The sequence below is a fragment of the Pterocles gutturalis genome, unplaced genomic scaffold (assembly GCF_000699245.1).
Source record: "Pterocles gutturalis isolate BGI_N339 unplaced genomic scaffold, ASM69924v1 scaffold46042, whole genome shotgun sequence".
NCBI classification, from domain to species: Eukaryota; Metazoa; Chordata; class Aves; order Pterocliformes; family Pteroclidae; genus Pterocles; species Pterocles gutturalis.
Genome location: NW_010117157.1, coordinates 1 through 20,450, shown reverse-complemented (window position 1 = coordinate 20,450; position 20,450 = coordinate 1). Strand labels below are relative to the sequence as shown.

Genomic DNA, 20,450 nt, shown 5'->3' with positions numbered 1-20,450 from the left:
ATCGCACGCTCTGGTGGGATCAGGGATGGTTGATTTGAACTTGTGATGGGGTTTGGAAGAGAATACCTGGTACACTTGGCTTTCTAAACAAAAAGGACTTTTGTTCAGACCTCGGGGAAACTGCAGTGATACCCACGCAGAATGTTTTAGTGGGTAAACTCTGACTAAAAAGAAGTAAACTGTAGGTTGACTTTGTGATTCTGAGCCATATACTCAAGCCTTCCTCCAAAGGGTTAGATTTCATTTTAGGGGTGACCCCTGCAGTTCTCTTCAGCACTTGTTGGCATATTCCAGGATGAAAGTTAGAGATCAAACAGAAATTGGAATTAAAGACGACAAGATAATTTTTTATGAAATTACTGATGGGACGAGCAATTGCAGAATAATTCTCTAGAGCATTTGGATTTTGAAAAGCAAAAAACAGGAGGGGGGTGCTTGTGTTTTCAGTAATATATCTGAAGGCATAGTAAGTAGAAATTACCCAGCCAATACTCAAGAAATATTTAATAAGATGTAAGTATCTCCATTCTTGAATACTGTTTACTCTTCTCACACAAAATGATCTGTTTGGCCTAAAATCTTTGGCTTTAACTCTTAAAATGAAGTAGGGGGTAGGGTAAAGCTTCACAGTGATTTCTTTTGGGCTGTTTTGTATGGACAAAGTGCTTTTAAATACAAGCTTTGTGTCCACTGTTCTGATGTTTTTGCCTGATTTTGCTACTTTACTTTGAAAATAGATGAGAGGTTACCATCTTGGAGTGGAGGCTCGGAGGCTCAGTGTTACATCTGGCTTACAAGATAAGGGGCAGCCACTTTCCTCCCCTTCAATAAGGAAATCTAGGTCTCTAGATGTAGCAGTAGTCCTTCATTAGAGCAACAGAAATGCTGGACTTGCTCTCAGTTTGCACATGTGTTTTGTCTGATATTGAAGACATTTCAGCCATAATATATAAAATGCTGTTGTCTGAGCCAAATCCAAAAGGAAATGCAGGCCCTTGATACCCAGGTAGTCAGCAGTTGACGTACCACTGTCCTGGGGGAGCTCTGTGAGAAGACTATTTTACATTGGGATAATGGCAGGTATGATGACTCCTCTTTTTTTCAAAAATATAAATTCCAGAAAACTTCAGCTGGTTGTTCTGGATATCAGGAAGGAATTTGTTTAACCATAAAACTTTCATTAAGATAATGAGATGTAAAATGAATATCATGCTGCTGACTGCAAGGCAGAAAGCCAGCTGATGCCAGTGTGCGTCGTAGCTGCAGAGGAGGAGGGGGAAGGGGGGCAGGGATAATCAAAGTCATTGCGTTATTTCTGCAGATGGGAGACCTTTGATTCATATAGCGCAAAGTCTGTCTTCGTAACCGCCACGAGCTGCCAGATCTATCTCTTCACACCTTCTGAACACAGGCAGGTAGATGAACTCCTTGATTCAACAGCTTCTTCAGCCATTCTCTTCAGTGTTTTGTTAATAATTCCAACTCTGGCTTTCCTCCTCTCTCCCCTCCCAGCACTGGGGATTTCAAGGTTCAGCTTGCATAACAGGTAATAGCAGGCATTTCCTTCTCCTGTGTCGGGATATCCTGGCGCCCTTCAGTCTCTCTCTGACTGTGTTTAAAACAGACTCCAGCACAGGAAAAAAAAAAAAAAAAAAAAAAGCCCAGTCTAAAATTAGCAGCCTTCATAGAAGAAAGGCACACGGCTGTCCACTGTGCTGTTTGTCAATGAAACAACACATCTAAACAGGGCCAGAATGCATTTCCTCTCTGGGAAAAACAGACTTGTCAAGTTTTGGGGAGGATGGGAGGGAGTGAGAGTAAAGCAGGCATCACCCCCATGAGCAGGGAGAACCATCCAGAAGGTATCTGGAGTTACAAAGACCGTAGTGTACGTGAAGAGGCTGTGGGGAGGTCTTGTTACGGCAAGGCTGTTTATCTGTCTCTTGGCAGCATCGACTGAAGCTTGAGGGTCTCACTGCCTCTGGAAGCTGGATCACGTGCTTTGAGAGTTCTAGAACCTCTGCAGTCTCCTTCTTGTGTTGGGATTTCAGGTTCATCGCCCTTAGCGGGTGTTGATTGCTCAGGAATGTATTTAAAGGACCTAGGCTAGATTCTGATCTCGCAGTAGTGTAAATGTGAGGTCTCAGTAGGCTTATACCATTCTAAATGTTGAGTTTTTAAAGTTGAAATTAAAATTTAAAATGAAATAGTGTTACTTTATTATAACCTGTTGTTTACATTAATAATAATGATATATTTTTAATCTCATCTTGAAAGCAGCCTGAATGTTCTACTCTATTAATGACAGTTTCCTGCTTGGATATCTTACAGAATTGGACTCTTGGTGTAATGCGTACTGAGTGACTTATTTTATCTAGTAGAGAAAGGTATTATTGCAAAATGTTTACAGTTTGGTGCTGCTGCTGTCAATATGGAATAGTGATAACACCATTTCCTCCCTTCCTCATTCATTTCTGTATGCAGTCTGCCCCATCAGAATTATTTTGGGAATTTTATTTGTAGCAGTCAATGTTATGAATTCAGGAATTCAGCTTTCTTTGCTAGATTGCTACTTATCTGTCTATCAAAATCCAGCTGATGGTTATTGAGTAAAATTCAGTTAGCTGAAAGCAAATAATCATGTTTCAGCAAGACTTCAAAAATGTGCTCGGCTGTTCTGCTCTGCTTTCACACAGTTCCTTTGGTATATTTCATCTCACTAAATTGTGGGATTACATTGCATCCAGTTTATTACTTTCGTGTTTGCCTTCCTGGTTTCATAGGAAATAATAAAGGCTTGTTTTGCTTGGTTGGCAGAAGATGCCTTCTGATATTTCCGAGATAAAAGCTTCTACTCATGTACTGCAGAATCTCATGGGGAGAGCTTTTAAGAGACAATGAGCTTACTTTTAGATTTAAGACTTTTTGCTAGTCTTTGTCACTTGAAAGATTTATAAAGAAAGAAACACTTTTCCACCTGGATTTAACAGAGACTAGGTATTTTTCCATCAGTAAAAAGAAATGGACTTACTGGCAAGTTGGAACACGGCAGCTATGGCCTCCTCCCACCACTGGGTATCCTGAGAGATGATGGGGAGCTCCATCAGGCCCAGGACGAAGATGAGCTGGCCAGCAGTCAGAGCAACAGTGGCGATGAGGTTACAAGCACGCATCATGTCAAACTGCACTAGGGAAACATAAGAAGTAAGCAGAAAGTTAAAATGAGATAAAATTGGGAAAAAGAATATCCTGGCTGAGCAGGTATGTAAAATTTGTCAGTCCATAAAAAATTCTTCTCAAGACACTATTCCTACTCCCAGCAGTCCCTTGCTCTAACTGCATTCCCTGGGATGTGTATTGAATCTTTCCTTTAGTTTCACAGCATCCCTTAATGATTGCTTCAGTGCAAAATGATCCTGTATAAAACAATTAGCTGATTTCCAAGGATGGCCTGCTGGAGGTGCTTGACTTTTGCCCTATGAAGATTCTGTCTATTATTAGTAGGCAGAATTGTTTGGGGGAGGAATAGTGTTTGTTGTGCTTTTGTGTGGCACTGATTGAAATGGAACCTTAGTTCGTAAATAGGTTTTCAGGGCCCTAAAATAATAATTGTCCCAAAGACAAATCTGTAATACCCTGAATTTCTTTTTTACCTAGTCCATCTGTATTGTCCTAGAAAACATCCTGTGGATGTTAATCCTAACATCTTCTTGGTTTAAGGGAGCTTTGTATAGAGTGTTCTTAACTTCTCTTTCTTTTAACATTTGTTAATCTTTTGGATGCACAGGAAATACCCTTGTATTTGTTTCTGTGTACCGAGGGAAACAGTTACAATGACAATGTCAATGCTTGGCCATTCTGAATGAGGTGTTATGGCATAATTTACATGTATAAGTAAAAAGCTAACTTTTTAAAAATATATATATATCACCTCATATCTATATTAGTGGATGTTGTTGAGTCTACTGTTGACCACCCAGCCAGGACGATGCCACCAATGAATTATTCTACAAGGAATTAGGAGATATCTGTAGTTCAACTGTTCTTGGCCTTATGGGTGATTTTAACTTCTCAGACATCAACTGGGAATATCATACAGCAGGCAGGTCCAGTTATCTTCAACTGAAGCACGTTGAAGATAACTTCTTAGTGGAGGTACTAAGGGAGTTGACTAGGAAAGGTACCCTCCTAGATTCATAGTTTGTGGGCAAAGTGGTGATTGGTGGCTGGCTTGGTGAGAGTGACCACGAAGTAGTTGAGTTTGAAGTCATTGGCAATAGAAGAAAAACTGCCCGCAAAGCTTCAGTGCTGGATTTGAGTAGAGCAGACTTTGGGCTGCTGTAGGACCTAGTTAGAAAAGTCCTCTGGGAGTCTGCTTTTGAAGGTATTGGGGTCCATGAATGCTGGTCACTTTTTAAGAGCCACCTCTTAGGAGCACAGGAGCAAGCAATTCCAAAGTGTCGGAAGTCATGGAAGTGGGGCAGAAGGATGGCTTGGCTGAGCAGGGATCTTCTTCTAGATCTACTTCTAGAACTTGGGTGGAAAAGGAAAGTGTACGGACATTGGAAGCAAGGACAGGTGACATGGGAGGACTACAGGGAGAAAATTCGTTCTGCCAGAGCTCAATTAGAGTTCAAGCTGGCCAGCACTGTGAAGGACAACAAAAAGGGCTTTTTAAAATCCGTTCAACCATTTCAAACATCTCTGCTTCATTTACAGTAGCCATGATCCCACTGGAACTTTCTGAGCCTGTTGCAGACTTCATCAGCTTTTGTGGAACGATTTGTGTTTGCCACGGTTTGTGAAACAAGAGGTTCATAATGATTATAATGTCCGCACAGTTACTGATGGCATTTGCGTTAACCATTAGCTTCTAGAATCTATTGTCCGAGACTGTTGTGATGTAGGTGTTTTGGGTGTCCCACTTTTTTTGTTTTGGACTCACTATTGTTAATGTCGCCTCTCTCCCGAAGTTTAACTGTGTAAGGAGTTTTCTATAGCTAGAGGTGGACGCTTCCAACAGAACTGGACACTGCAGGAGGGGTTTATTGCTTTGTGTGTGTCTGCTGTAGGTGAACGAGGAGGGCAATCCCCAGTATCTCCAGATTCCTTCATTTCCCTTGAGATGCAACTTGGCTGTTGAGAACTGGAAGGGGGTAGACACTGAATGGCTCCAAAACTCTGCTCTAAGCAGCTGTTGTTCAGCAATATAAAATGCTAGCCTCTTGGAGTTTTTCCTTCTGGAAGCCCCTCTTGATCCCAGTTTACTCTGAGAAGTAGGGGGCAGGGTCTCCAGCTGGGTCTCTTGCACAGCTGGGGGTACTGGCAAATGAATTCCGCTCTGTTTGAAACCCAGTGATCAGTCAAGGGTCAAATCCCAAACTCCAGGGATGAGACCAATTCAAATTCCTTGTTGTCTTGCTCACTTCCTAGACCAGCTGTATTCATCTGGATTAGAAATGTTGATTTGATTTTGTTATTTGCAAAGCAGCAATTTGGTTTTGTACTGTTCCACGGTAGCCCCAGGACTCTTTCTGCTTTGCAGCAGTAGGCTAGGCAGATCAGAGAGTAATTTGCAGTGTTTTGGGATAATGAGGAAGGATGATCTCACTGAAAAATCAGATTATACTAATTGCCTAGAACGTGAGGTTTTCTTCCCCTGTTCTGTCTACGGATAGGGGAAAAACAATTGTAGGTGGGAATTCCAGCTTTTGACTGATTGAAGCACAGAGTGTGTATGAAGGAAATTAAATGGCCCAAGATATTTTAACATTTGTCTAAAACCTCCCCTGAGAAATACCACTTTTGGTGAAGAAAAATTGTGGTGCAAACTGAAGTCCAGGTTCTGTAACTGATGAGGTTAGCAGCCCCGGGGAGGAGCCTGGTGAGGGTGTGTTTGTGACTGGGAACATCTCACCCTGGCTTCACCCTTCCCTGGCTGTCAGCCAGGCTGCAGGAGCTGACTGGGAGCCACTGTTAGTGGGTCCCTGCTGTGGGACACCAAATGCATTACCTCTGAGAAATGCTGCTTGGACTTGGTGATGAGATGGGCAAGAATGTGTTTTGCTTAGCTGAAGGACAGAACCGCTTCAAGCTGCTGCTAAGTTGATTTCATCTGCCAGTTTATCCATACCTTAAATCTCCTTGAGGAGACTTGCTCGCTGGTTTCTGTTGATTGTTTTGGTGTTAAACAACTACTTTGGTTATGTTTAACTTCAGTTTTCTTTAGCCAAAAGCTACCCTTTTAGGTATCGATTTTAAAATTTATTCCAACCAACTGGAGTTCTGAGTGTAATGCCTTTTTATCTTTGACTTACTTTTTAAACATTATTTAGTTGTTAATGTTTTTTCACTGTCAATATAAAAAGGCAGACTTTATAGGAGGAATTCAATGGTTGCTATATTTGTGATGAAAGGAATTTTTTAAAAAGTATTCTATCAGTGCTCTTTCCTTTTTATGGTTCTTGAGTTTATTTATTGATTACTTATTCAGTGAATTATTGAGTATACATTGTGAGGTGTAGCCGATTGTCTTCATACATGCTTAAAGTTCATATGTGACTTTATTCTGGAACAGGGGATAAATGGTTGTGTTTCTGAAATAAAGGTTTCTAAATAATTATGGACAGAACTGGTGATGCTCCTTGTGCTTCAGTTGCTTCACTTATTGTTGTCAGAACCCATTTTCAGTTGCTTATAACCTTGATAGACTTCATTATCTTGGGATGGGTGTCTGCAGGCTGAGAGCATATTCTGCTGTTAAAATCTAATTAACTGGGTCAGTAATTAGATTTTCTCTAACATAATCCAGAGATTTTAACTGAGTACAGAGTTTTCCTATGGAACTTGATGTTTTGCTGAGGTGTTATCCTGAGAGAAAGGATGCTTCTCCTGCCATTCTATTAATATTCACTCCAGTAAGTAGTTTGGTAAGTCTTAGTACACACTGCCTTAACAAAACTATAGCCGACAAGGAAATCCTCTGAAAGCCCAGCAGTGCTAGGCATGTTCCTCACATCATGGCTCTGTTGGCACAGAGCAGTGGATATGCCACAACCGTGATGACAGTCTTTGCATGTGTTCATCCAGCCACCGTGATCGTAGAATCACAGAATCGTTAAGGTTGGAAAAGACCTCAAGGATCATCAAGTCCAGCCGTCAACCCAACACCACCCAACCCACTAACCCATGTCCCGAAGCACCACATCTACACGTTTCTTGACCCCCTCCAGGGATGGTGACTCCACCACTGCCCTGGGCAGCCTGTTCCAATGCCTGATCACTCTTGCAGTGAAGAATTTTTTTCTAATATCCAGCCTAAACCTCCCCTGGCACAACTTGAGCACCTGAGCAGACAGAGCAGAGTTTGTTCTGTCCAGGCTCTGAGTGCTTGCTGGATGTCTTCTCGCTCTTGTCCCAGTCACTGAGCCATTTGGAAAATAAGGAACAGTTACGCCTGTGCATTAACCTAAAGATCTGAAGCCTGCCCGTGATTCAGGCTGGGCTTAGCGCATGGTTTTGTATAGCAGAGTTCTCCTTTTTCAGCCTTTTGGAGTAATTTTTAAAATCCATGTTATAGGGACTTCAGAAATGCAAAGCCAATTATCCAAACACTGGGAAAAGCCAGAATCGTACACTTTTACCTAAATGGGCTTATACTGCTTTTTCCACAGGAGCTCTGATGCATCCAGCACATGAAGTAGTGCTTTGGCTGACTTGGTGCCGTTCAGCCCAGCTCTCTGTCTGACTTCTGTCTTGCTAGCTCTTATTTATGGTTTTCCTGTTAATGAAGTTGAGTTCCAACCTGGAGAACTGAATTCTGTATTAATAAATAATTTTAAAAGAAACTCTTTTTTATAATTCTAAAAAAATCCACTTCAGCCAAACTTTTGGCAAGAGAGTGTGTGTTCCTCTTGCTTTGGATGTCAGCGTTGTCAGCAAAGACCAGATGTGCAGAAACAGTCTCCGCAGCTGACATGGAGCACAGCTGGACCTGTGCCTGCAATAGCAAGAGCACTATGAAAATGCAAAGTACAACTATGCTGCTTCTTGCAGCATAGACATAGGAGATTCAGCACTCACTGTTAAAATAGTTAAGAGATTATAAGGATAATAAATAGAATTACTGTAATTACCTATTAGCAGTCAGCATCATGCTAAACTTGTGCCCTGTTTATGAAGTCTTTGGGCATTTCATTTCTTCTGTTGATTTAAATTTGTGGTATTTATGTTGTTAACCTCTTGAGCTGTTTTTTGGACTATGAATTAGGAAATATATTGAAACACTTTAAAGGTGTTTGTGGGGAAAAAAAAAGCCTAAAAGAAATGTCGGCCCTAAGTGCACCTTGGCAAGACTGTGTAACTGGGGCTGTGGGAAGATGCAGTGAAAGCATTGCCTCTGCTACACATCTCTTTTGATGGTCTCAACATACACGAATTTCTGAAAAGTGAAATGGATCTGAATCTAGTTTTTTCTGCCTCAGTGGGTACCCTTTCCACATGAGGATGTTGTTTGCCTGTCTTATTGTAAGGAGAGGACTCCATCCTGGAAATGAAAGTGTCTCCTTCTCTCTTTTCTTTTTAAATCTCTGTGAGCAGCCACGGAGCTTTCAGCTACAAGGAGTCCTCAAAATGTTCTGTTGCTGGATGGATATCTTACAAATGAGAACAGTCACTTACTTTGCTTGGTTTAATCTCCTGGGTAGCTTTCTGAAGTATGCAATTTATGCTTTTTCAATTAAAAAAATAGTTAAAAAAGGGGGAGGAGGAGAAACCGGTCTATTTTGGCACAATTAAAAGAACGTTCTGATGTGACAAACTAGTGAAATCATCCATCCCTTTAGGTATTTTGGAACTTTGAACTCAGTTCTGAGTGTGAAACTTCATATTTGGATATTTAATTTTAAAGGCACACAGGTCTTGTTTGGGGAGAGCAGAGCGTGGTTGGTTGGGTTTTTTTTAACAGCTTCAGTTACTTTTGGAGTGAAGACATAGCTACATCAACCATTTTCAACATAAGTGCTTGTGGTTAAATGCTGAGTTTGAAAGGTGAGGAGCATTGAGAACGCTTCTATACAGCCATCACCTTTAACAGACAAGGCTGTTACCTCATTCCTGTTGAGATGTTAGCTGTCTCCATGTTACGGTTTGCCTGTTTATAAACATGAGTAGAGTATTCTATGTTGGTGGCTGTAATAAATGCATTTAATCTGAAATTTTTCAAAATCTCCATAGCCATTTTCACTCTTAATGCTTTAATTGAATTCAAAGTCTCCATAAGGAGAGTAATCAAACATTGGTTTCTCTGGTAATATTTCTGTGCAACGTGTGTGAAGGTTCTGTATTGAAACCTCTGTTAGGTTCATTTTCCTATCCGGAATCCCAAAAAGTTTTGAACTTTTCCAAAAGAAGTACCTAGCACAGAAAAATCCACATTACAATGAGCATTCACTCTAATTGAAGAGCCAGACCTCTTACAATTCACCCCCATTGGCCTCTACCATTAAACAAGTAATTTAACTTATTTAAATATTGATCACATTGCAGATGTTAGGGGGAATCACAAGCCCTGAAGTGCCAGCTGTCTGCACTGCCTCCATCTCTGTGTAACAGTCCGAGCAGTTTACAAGGAAGCCATGTATATAGTATGGTTTTGGGCTTTTTTTTGGGCAGCCCTCCTTTCCTGATCCGTATGTATAGAAAAAGTAACATGTGTCTGCAACATGCTGAGCTGCTGGCCTCAGCCTGCCTTCCATCCACCCAAATTCCCGGGAAATCTGTGGACATTTGAAATCTGTGTAAATAGAGTGGACACAGGCACCCAAGTGAAGTATTGCTTCTGCGAGCAAATGTCAGCTCTGCGTTCCCACAGGGAGCAGCATCCTGCCGTAGCGGCTGTATTTCGTACAGTGTCCGTGTGGTTGTATCAGTCACACGCGTAGGGTGGACAGGGGTTTGCATTTGGTCCCTACGGCAGTCGTGTCATTGCACTCCCTATGGCAGTTACGTAGCTGCTCGTGGTCCTGTGCCTCTCCCTGGCACTGGTTACACCTCCTTGTAAGAACTACCATTAACAAGAGCTGCCTTGCTCTGTACATCTGTAGCTGGTATGCGCTTCCCGCTGCTGGGCTTTTGGTCATGTCTTCTGGAGCCCCAAAGAAGCAAGCGAGGTTTTTATATCTTTTTAAACCCTTCCCTAATTCCTGCGTTTCCACATTGTGTGTCATGTTCTTTAGACAAAAAAGGACAGACTGTGACCTTGGCTAATGAATAAATCAGCTCCGTCTGTCCGCCCGGAGATAGCCCATAGCACAGCGGGGCTTAAGGGCATATTTGTACCGTGCAGCGGGGTTAAAATCCCTAACCTGATTCCAAGTCATCTGGTGTGCTCACACAGTGCCACACGGGATTACCGGCCTGGTGCTGGGCCAGGACGTAGGGAGCAGTGGCTTTGAGTAGGTCTGGTGTGCTCTGAGAGGGCGTCGCTGGTGGTGCTGATGTGTTCTAGCTTGCGTGTCCCTCCACGACGCTCATCGCTCGGTGTGCTGTGTCTGCTCATGTACCAAGCAGGCACAGAGCCGAGTACCGAGTACTCCCAACACGCTGTCCTTCCCCAGATCTGACCAAGTGCATGCTTCTACTACGTGTGGTCTTTTTTTGAATGGTTAAGAGATGCAGGCAAGAGCGCAATCTTCTGAAATTCTGCAACAGCCCTGAAACTGCGTCTCCATCACCTTTGGCACTGTCTTTGCCCTCACTCATGTGACAGGAGAGGGAGGCGACCTGGCCAGGCTTCCTGCGGGTGTTTTGGAGAGGGGATGTGCCCCATGCGTCCTCGGTGAAGCTTTTAGGTTTGTATCATCTAATGGTTTGTCCATGTTAGAAAAACACTGAGTGGTGTCCTCAGAACTGGGCTCCGATTCTCTGCATAAGCAAAGATTTAACATCTGATAGGTTGTTGCCACTAAAAAACGGAACTATCTCACCCGTCATCACGCTTGCATCCCTCAGCTTGTACTTGTTGGACTCCTGCTACCGCAGCTTAATCCATAGGAAAAAACCCATCCCCTCCCCTCCCAAACCTTCCACTTCAAACCCAGGTATTCTCTTGCTGGTAGTCATTTGAACTCCCTCCCAGAAGCTTTGTAGCATCACAGGTCGTTTTAAGAAGGGTGCATGGACCACACAGTGAGGAGAGAAAGACAGAAGTGGATAAAGACAGATGGAAGGGCCTGACATCTCCCCCTTCCAGGAGCTGTGAGGCTGGAGCTTGAAGAACAGAGCGGAGGTGTGCTCCCCTGGGACCAAAGTCATCCAGGTTTCTTGTGTTCTGCCTTGTTGAAATAGTTCACATTGAGACGCTTTATTTCCATAGAATATTCTTAATATAATTTACTCCTGTCCCTGGATTTCTTTTCCTATTTCTATTTTTTTTTTTCCCACAGGGTCTCATTGCTGCAGCATTTGTAACCTCCCCTTGTCCTTTCTGTCCCTTGGTGTTTATACCAGCGGTCCTTTACTGGCACTTTAACACCCTTGATGCGGTGTTTACATCATAGGATTTGAAAGCAAAGCACCTTAGTTTTCCTCCTGCTCCAGTGGTTTGTGTTACGGTGAGATAATTCACACAGATGTCCTGTTAGTGGGGAATGGGATCAGAGAGGTGTTTGGTGTGGAATCGGACTTTTGCAGAGAGGCTTTTGGCAGCCGTGCCCTCTCACATGGGCTGTTTCTGTTCATTCCCGGCCAGATCATTTACTGGGACTTTTACCCAAAACACACAAAACTTCCATTACCATTTGTTTCGATTTGCTGTAGTTAATTTTTAGTTCAAGTACGTGCAAGTCCTGACGCAATGAGCTACTTCCATCATTTTTCTTACAAAGCATTTTGCTTGAGCTGTGTACGTGATGAGGGGAAAATAAAACCACCCCAGCTTTATTGTGTCCCCTGCAAAGGAGCTTTGCCCTTGATTTCAATGGGAGAGAGAGCAGGCAGTGAAAGTCAGTGAAAAATAGGTTTTAAGAACGTGCTTCTCTCTGCCTATAGTAGTGCATTTAGTTGCTGCTGTCTACATACTACTTGTATGGAAGTCATCAGTACATGGAAAAGCAAATTCTCAAAGGTTTTACAGTTTTTCTGTTGAACTGCAAGATAAATAACTTGCCCCCCAAATGTATATGTGTGTATATATATAAAAATACATTTTTTTGATGAGCGAGATGGTGGCCTTTCATGTATTGCTATTGGAAGAACATATTTTCTATTTATTGTACTACAAATGGTGTCCAAAACACTGCATGCTACCTCTTACCAGTGAGGGAGGAATTTATTTGTTCAGAAAGGTATTTTTTGTATGTATGTACATCCACACATGTACATGTTTGTGATTTATCTGCAACTGACAGAGGAGGATTGCCATATATATGACTAAAAAAACATTAGAGAAATTCTTTAAAATGACAAAAATATGGATGCAGAATCAGGCTCTAATTATCGATGTGTACCATCCATGGAAACATACATATCTTATAACTACGTGCAACAGATTGCTTTCCTCCTTAGTTTGTCATGGCGCAGCTGAGGAGGTGAGATTTTCTTTTAAATGCTTTATAAAGATTCAGAATTGGCCATTTGCTGACTGCTTGCCCTCAGATTGAACAGTGAATGGATGCTTTATTCCTATACAAACTGAGTCATTGTGCTTCAAAATCCTCCTTTAAGTTAGAATTTTTAAGAGTGCTTGTTAGAGAATTCTGCTGGGGACTCGATCATGTTATAATTATTACTTTTAAATGTTAACATTTTCTATCCCATTTTGCTTCTATTTGACATAAGAAATTGCTGTCCATACAATTCTGCTGTGAAACTGCTGCGTCTGTGCCAGTCTTTATAGCACCACCCATCTTCTGACCTGTGCACAGCAAGAAATCTAAGTTGGAGTGCTTTAAAGTGCTGCAGGAGCCACATGCAGTCTGCAGGAGCTCATTCTAGATGTTGAATATAGAACATGCACTTCTAAAATTAATTAATGGGATGCATGTTTTTCAAGTGAGGACATGGGTTATAAATATTAATTGGGGCAGTGATTCCAGTGGTGAAGTTGCAGATACACATGAAGGAACTTTTTCAACAGTGTAGTCCTTTCTATAATTATTTGTCATTACAGAAGTTCTTTCAAGTAAAAAAGAAAGTTAGGTTTAGGGCTTTAGAACAGTTTAGAAGTTTTCTGTTTGTGATTCATGCAGGTTTAATGTTAGCAAATGTACAAAAAAATGTTACTGCAGACTTTTGTTGGAAAACATCATATGGAATGGGTCCCCATTAAAACATTTTTTTTAAAAGAAATTCCTCTCATATTTCTTTGGCTTTGTCTCCAGAGGGATATAAGAGACTTTGAGGAGGAGCAGAGCATTTTGCTCTTTCTTCCCATTTCAAACCATGGAGGAAAAAAAAAAAAAAAATCTGTCTGAAATCACTCATGTTACTAATGCTCCTGTCCTTCAGAGGCACCATGGCTGTTTAAGGGCACTGTTAAAATCTCTGGAAAATCCTAGTGTCTGTCCAGGCACGAACTTTATAGACATTTGTTCTGTTCAATTCAATTCCTTGAAGGATGCAGTTAAAGCTTTGATTTGGCCAAAGGAATGGCCCCCAAGGCACTGCTGCTTGCAGCCTTTGCCCGTTACCTGCAGCCTTTGCCGGTTGCCTGCAGTATCACAGTTCTGCTCTAGTTTATTAATGAGAGCAGGCTTGCACCACTAACATAATGAATGGGGTAAGGTGCACTTTTTTATTATTCAGCTTTGTAATTCTCAAAATTGGCTTACAGGTTCCATCTTATCGGAACATTTTAACTAGCTCAGTTTAAACTATGTGCATTCTTCAGATCCCACAACTGTGAATTTGCAAAATGAGAAATACACCATGCTTACTGATTGTCATTTTCCCCAAGTGGTATACTAACAGTTTTTTTTCACCAAGAACAGTTTCATATATTAAGGCCTATCTCAATTTTACAGGTTTTTACAAAAACTATTTCTGGCTTTTCCACTCCTGGCACTTCCAACAAAAGTAAATAGAAGGGAGAAATAATTTAGCATGGCATCTGGATACTTACTTTGGTTGTTTGTGGTTTTTTTTTATTATTTTATGGTATTCAGAGCACATGTGGTTGGGGTTTAATGCACTGAGCAGGAAAGGATGTGCTATAGCAGGAACCCAAGAAGGAAAAGCGAGCAGCAGATGTCTCAAAGCTTTGGACTTAAACTTCACATGTTGTTTTTTCAAAGTACCTCGTTCCACACGCTGTATAAACCAGACAGCGCAATGCAGATTATTGCTTTTGGGGAGGAGGAGTTTAGTTCATCACTGGTGGACATATTATTCTTATTTTCCTAAATTAATTTATTTGGGGATGAATGTTAAGAGATGTTTAGAATCAGAGGGTTAACAATGATTTCAGGATGCTTTACTAGGCTCTACATCTCCCGGGGACCAGGTACACCATATCAGTCGTGACCTGGCCTAAGCAGAGAAGACAAGAGATGGAACTTACGTTTGACAGTGCTGCGTGACTCCTGGAACCCAGCTGACTCTGAACCCCAGCCCAGGGCTTCACACTCGCGCTCCTCCCCTTGCCCGTGCCTGGCACTGGTGCTTGCACCTCCTCTGCTCTTTTCTGCCAGCCAGCACATCTTCCAGAGCCCCACGCTGCGCTTACGCCCGTCCTCCAGCGTCTGGTACACCCAGTTGGGAGTAAAGGCAGCTGCGTTGTTAAGGATAAGTGAGACCAGGGCTACCAACACAGCTGTGGCTACCAGTTTCTGGACAGTCATATCTGACCGTCAGCTTGCTGCCAGTCTCTATTTGCAGAAGACACAAGGTCTCAATCAGCTGCAGCACATTGAAATTGGACTTGAAACAGAGGCAGCTTGGCTAGGATGTTACGAATGGCTAGAGGACATCACCGTTCATTCTCAAAGTCAACTCCAGAGGCGTTTCTGATCAAGGAAATGAGAATTTTGCGAGGTAGATAGGAGAATTCCATAAAATAAGAACACAAAGAAGCTTTTTTAGGTCCTTCCCAGCTTTGGCTTATCCACCTTCTTGCACTTTGATAAGTAATGCCAGTCCTGCGATGAACTGAACGATAGGGAGGTCCATTCCTTGGGAGATGAGGAGAATCCAGAAAGAATCCAGTCTCGAGGCTGGAGAGTCAGAGCCGCTGCTGGGGCAGAGGCAGGGATGCTCGCCAGCAGTGTGCCAAGTGCGCCGGGTCCTCCAAATCAATCAGCACTGCTCTGAAAGCCTTTTGATTTTTTTTTTTTCGGGTGCAAATTTCAGAATATCCCGCAAACGGTGACAAATACCATTTTCTCAAAGCCAAGCCAAACTGGAGGTGGATGCTGGCATCCCAAAGGAGTTTGGCAAGTTTGGAATGCCTCGAGGAGTTTGCTCTGCCGTGTCCCTCTCTGAAGATCCGAGCTGCGAGTGCGGGGACCAGAGAACAGCCACTGCTGTGAGGAAAAGGCCCCCCCACCTCTCCACGAAGAGGAAATGTCTGTTTTTTGTGGCTGTTTTTGGTTAGCCTCAGGGCGTAGTCGGACTGCAACAAACAGAGCCACTGCCACAGCAGTCAAACATTAACAGGATGTGTTTCCTGAAAGGAAAAAGACTATGGAGACTTCTAAAGTTGTACCTCCTCCCCTCGGAGAGCCCCCTCCCCGGCTCACTCCTCCTCCCCTCTGGCGCTGCGCATTGCCGGGGAGCCCCGGGAGCAAATCAGAGGTCCTTGATAAACTAAAAAAAAAATAAAAAATCCACAGCCTCAACCCTCGGAGCATCAGATCTGCACAAAAGGATTGAGGAGAGTGATTTTGAAATGCTTTTTACTGAAAGCAAAACAGTTGGGGTTAGCTGTCGAGCAGCATGATGAAAGCAGGGGCTGTCCACCGATGTCCCTGTTCCTCTCTGCAACCCTCGAAGCAGATAAATAGAAACCACAAAATCTCGAGATTCTCAACCTGATAAACAAAATAATTTGGGGATGTCTGGAAAGGCAGTTGTAAGTGTTGTGATGTGGATGAATTTGAAAAACGCTGCATTGCGACTGTGCGGGGCTGGCACAGCCCCCAGCCCCACGTCCCGCTTTGCTGTGAGCCTCTGCCACGTCCCTCAGGATGCTGCCTGCCTCCCATCAGTGCCCAGAGGATGGCAAAGCTTCTGCAAGTTGCTTCACATAATGTCCCTGTTCACAGTCCCGTACAGAATGGGCTCCCACGCAGCAGGGCAGGACCACAGCACCGGCGCTGCAAAAGCCATGAGGAAAGCAGCTCTTGTAATTAAACGGATTTGTTGACATTTCAAACCATCCCTGAGCATGATGTTTGCAGAGGGGTTTTGCAGAGACCGGCTCTCCAGATGGCTGTTTGCTGTTTCGTGTTTCCATCAGCAGCCACAGCAGGTCCTGCCGTGGGACTGGGGGCAGCGATCCCATGGGCATCGCCCCACTGCCGGTGTTAACTGCCCTTCCTTGAGCTGAGCCTGACAAGATTCTTTAGGCTGAAAAAATACTGCAGCAGGTGTAGGATTGGCTGGTCTGTTGTGACATGAAGGTGGGACATTCTTGTCAACAGCCTGGAGAGGGAGCTGTGAGAAGCCAGGGCAGAGTACCTGCATCACTGGGCGCAGCTGCACCACGCCGACCCCACCCAAGGTGTTGGCACAAGAGTTCCCATCAGCGTAATTAATAAAATTAGAATAGAAACTGAATTAATTTTATAGCAGTTCTGTCTTACCAGCTAAGCTACTTTGCACTTAGTCAGCAGATGCATCCTGACCCAATACACGTAGACAAACTGGTGGGAAATTTCTTGAAGGTCAATGTTTTATTTTCTAAGACTTGTTGCTGAGGAGTGGAAAATATTTCAAGGAAGTTCATATGCCCCTCTAATTAGGTTTTGGCTATTGGAATTGAATGTGCAAATCTGGCTGTGAATTCACCCCTCCTCTGTGCGCTTGGTTCGCTTTAAATCCTTAAATGGATGAAGCTTTAGTTACTTCAAGCATCTTCGTACTCTGACAGCAGTGCAGCATCTTTGGTTTCTTTTTTTCCTGTGATGGGTCATGTTTCTATACATCTCAGGTTTTAGAAGTTTCAATATAAATAACACACTGGTGTCTGCCATTCTTCAAAGAAACTTCCTAACAATAACAACAACTGTTCGCATATTTTATTACCCATGGATTATTTGTTATTATTTTAAAGCCTGTGATTCAGTGGAAGGCAGATGGTGTTCATATACAGATAATGCCAGGAGGGATTCACCTTCAGGGAAAATCTCTTCTACCCAGTTGCACGCCTGCTTCTGACCCCTCCTGGCTTTGATTTTTGTGATTTGTTGAAGCCTGAGCATGTACTGCAGAAAGGCACAAACTTTGTTTGCATGTTACATGTAAAAAAAATACTGCAATTGTATTTCATAAAGAGTCTAATCATTTAAAACTTAGTCACATCTTCGTCTTTCCACACCAATTATTTGGTGTGAGAATATTCAACCTCTTTTTTGAATTCCATCAACGTTAAAACCAAACCATATTCTTCCGAAGTCATACTCGTATTTGAGCGTCAAGGGGACCAGGTAATATAAACTTCATCCCATTGCTTTGTGGCTTGAAACTTGACTTGAGAACTTCTTCACGTTCCATTTGCAAATCCATGCAAGTCAATGAGTTTGCATTTAAGGCAGCTTTCCCAGAGGAAAAAAAATAAATCTCTTTCTCTCTCCCAGATTGCCTCTTGTTGTGGCCGCAGATGTAGTGAGCTGCAGCTGGGAACGGATGCGGATGAGTCAAGTGGGTCAGTTCCCTGCCATGTAAAACCCAGGCGGTGGCGCTGGGGCTGGGGACAAAGGTGGCCTTGGATCGGATGGTTCATCCCTCTAGCGATGGGCATCTCCGAAAAGGCTGTGTGATTTTAAGTCCATATTGTCTCTCTGTTGAGGGGAATTGCCATATCACGCAGCATTTGGGACTTTTTGTGATGATGGGAGTGTTTCTGGGGACAGAGCAGGAAGGACAGCAGCACGGCAGCCCCCCAGGGAATACACCAGAGGGGAGAGTATCCGAGGAGCAATGCAAGGCAGTAGTAATTGCTGCCATAGTTCAGCGAGCACATGATGACTTTTTTCCCCGTGGCAAAATTTCTGGTGGATGTTCTCCTCTGGAGGCAGCTGTTTGCCGGTGGATTGTTCTGTGCTAGAGAGCGCTTCTGCTTAGTGGCAGCTTCAGTTACTCTGTACGATTTGTGTACCAGCTTACAAAGCATTTGGGGTCTTTCTCGGTGAGAAATCAGTTATCTAAATATAATTTTACTTTCAGAATATCAATAATTTAGATTATATGAGATAACTTGTTGCTTCCATACTGAATTTACCCATTTACTACCTCATAAATTCTGTTTGCAGCTGTTTATGCAGGGCACTATCTTTTTTCTATTATTTTTAATAGGCAAAAGGCCTTTTATAATTCTATTCAACTAATAACAATATCTAAATATGTAAAATTGGGGAATTCCCCAAATGAGTAGATTGCACCAAGACAAAATTAAAAGACTTTTGCAAATATCTGGTAAATTTTCCTAGCCTGCTCATACCAAATTGGCTTAGTTATTATTTTTTATTACAGTTTTAATCAAATGGTTCTTGTTGGCACATTCGCAGTCAGTGATGTTCTCTGTCTTCACCCTGAGGTCTTGCGCTTTCTGTACAAAACAGCCCAGAACTCCTTCTGATCCTTAAAAAAAAAAAAATCACCTTAATGAACACTTGTCTAATGATAAATGCATAGAAATGTCTTCAGTTGCCGCGCTTGCTGCATTCCTTAGGGCACAAGAGTTTCGGTTGAGTTAATTCACACTGAACAATAGCTTGGTGTTGATTTTGGTAGGATAAGCTTGAAATGGGCAAAACTATGTATTTAATATCATAGAATCATTAAGGTTGGAAAAGACCTCACGGATCATCAAGTCCAACCATCAACCCAACACCACCCAACCCACTAACCCATGCCCCGAAGCACCACATCTACACGTTTCTTGACCCCCTCCAGGGATGGTGACTCTACCCCTTCCCTGGGCAGCCTGTTCCAATGTCTCATCACTCTTGCAGTGAAGAATTTTTTTCTAATATCTAGCCTAATATGATATTTTAGATAATCTTCTGTTTGTTGCTTTATCAAATATTCTGTTTCTGCCAGGGAGGAGTTAGGAATCATCTAGACAGCTTTCAGTGTGGTGATTGTTCATGAAGAATGCCCGTGAGGTTTCTCAGAGAAGCACACACTTACTATGATTAGCGCTACTGAGAGTCTCATTGAATTGTTGCAACTTTTCATGTTTTATTTAGTTTCTTGTTATCTTTTAGTCCCCCCCGAACAGGCATAACCAGAATATAACAAATGCATTTTATAGGCATCTAATTTAGGTGCATCAGAGAAAACTTCATATTTTTCAAGTCCTGAGTTGTTTCTGGGTTACAAGAGACAGTAAGCCAGCGATTTTGACATTTTAACTCTGTTTTGCAATGGCTTGAAGATAAGATCAGTGTCCATTTTTATAGATGTGTTTAAAATTTTCCGTAGTACTAAATGATCAGCTTTTCATCCCCACTAGCCTCAGGTCTCATGGAGTTTGTCTCATCTGACCACATCCCAGCCCTCTGAAGCTGTTATGGTCCAGAGCATGATGCTTTTATACTATGACCGGTCCATCAAATCGTTGTATGTCAAGTTGATCATAATGAGTTATCTGGTCAGGATCACCCCGTTGTGCATTTCAGACAGATGACATTATTCTGACACATCGGAAGCTGCAACCTTAAGTTACTGAAGTCCAGGCAAGGGATTAACATCTGAGAAATAGTAATAGATGTTCCTTTTCCTTAGGAAGCAGCACCTGCTTTGGCGCATCCTTTTCCTCTGCATAGGAAACACCCTGGAGCAGCACGTAGGCAGCGGGTGGAGGCTGGGGAAGGGAGGTGCCCCGTGCCCAGCAGCATTTGTCTGCCCACCCCAGGCACCGTTCACATGAGGGTAAATCTCGTAGTAAACACTTTGCACCAGAATGGTACATCCACTGCGGTCCCGTTGGCTGAGCTGCTGAGAATCTGCTCAGAATCTCTCCTATTTTGTTATAGGGGAGTGAAGTTTCCTTGTCCCAACTGTTGGGTCAGAAAAACCTCACCCACTTTCTGGATTTATTTCCATTTTTGACAGCCCAGGCTGTGCCCAAGGCACAAGGGGACACCCACCCACTCAGGTAGATATATGTGTTAGGGATGTAATAATATATTATGGTATATTATATATAATACAATGTTACAGGGGCATAATAATATATTCTTGTATTTTTATATATATAAAATCATATATTAGGGTTTATATATCTATAT

At 42.6% G+C, this 20,450-nt stretch overlaps 1 protein-coding gene across 1 annotated transcript; it reads right to left on the bottom strand.

Moving 5' to 3' along the window:
- Positions 1 to 3,031: 3,031 nt before the first annotated feature.
- LOC104457620 (transmembrane protein 204-like) lies at positions 3,032 to 14,837 on the bottom strand (the record flags this gene model as incomplete). The annotated part of the gene is made up of 2 exons (XM_010075698.1): positions 14,558 to 14,837; positions 3,032 to 3,187 (listed from the first exon to the last, which is right to left on the bottom strand). Coding segments are annotated over exons 1-2 (436 nt in total), but the record flags the coding sequence as incomplete, so codon positions are not given.
- Positions 14,838 to 20,450: the final 5,613 nt, after the last annotated feature.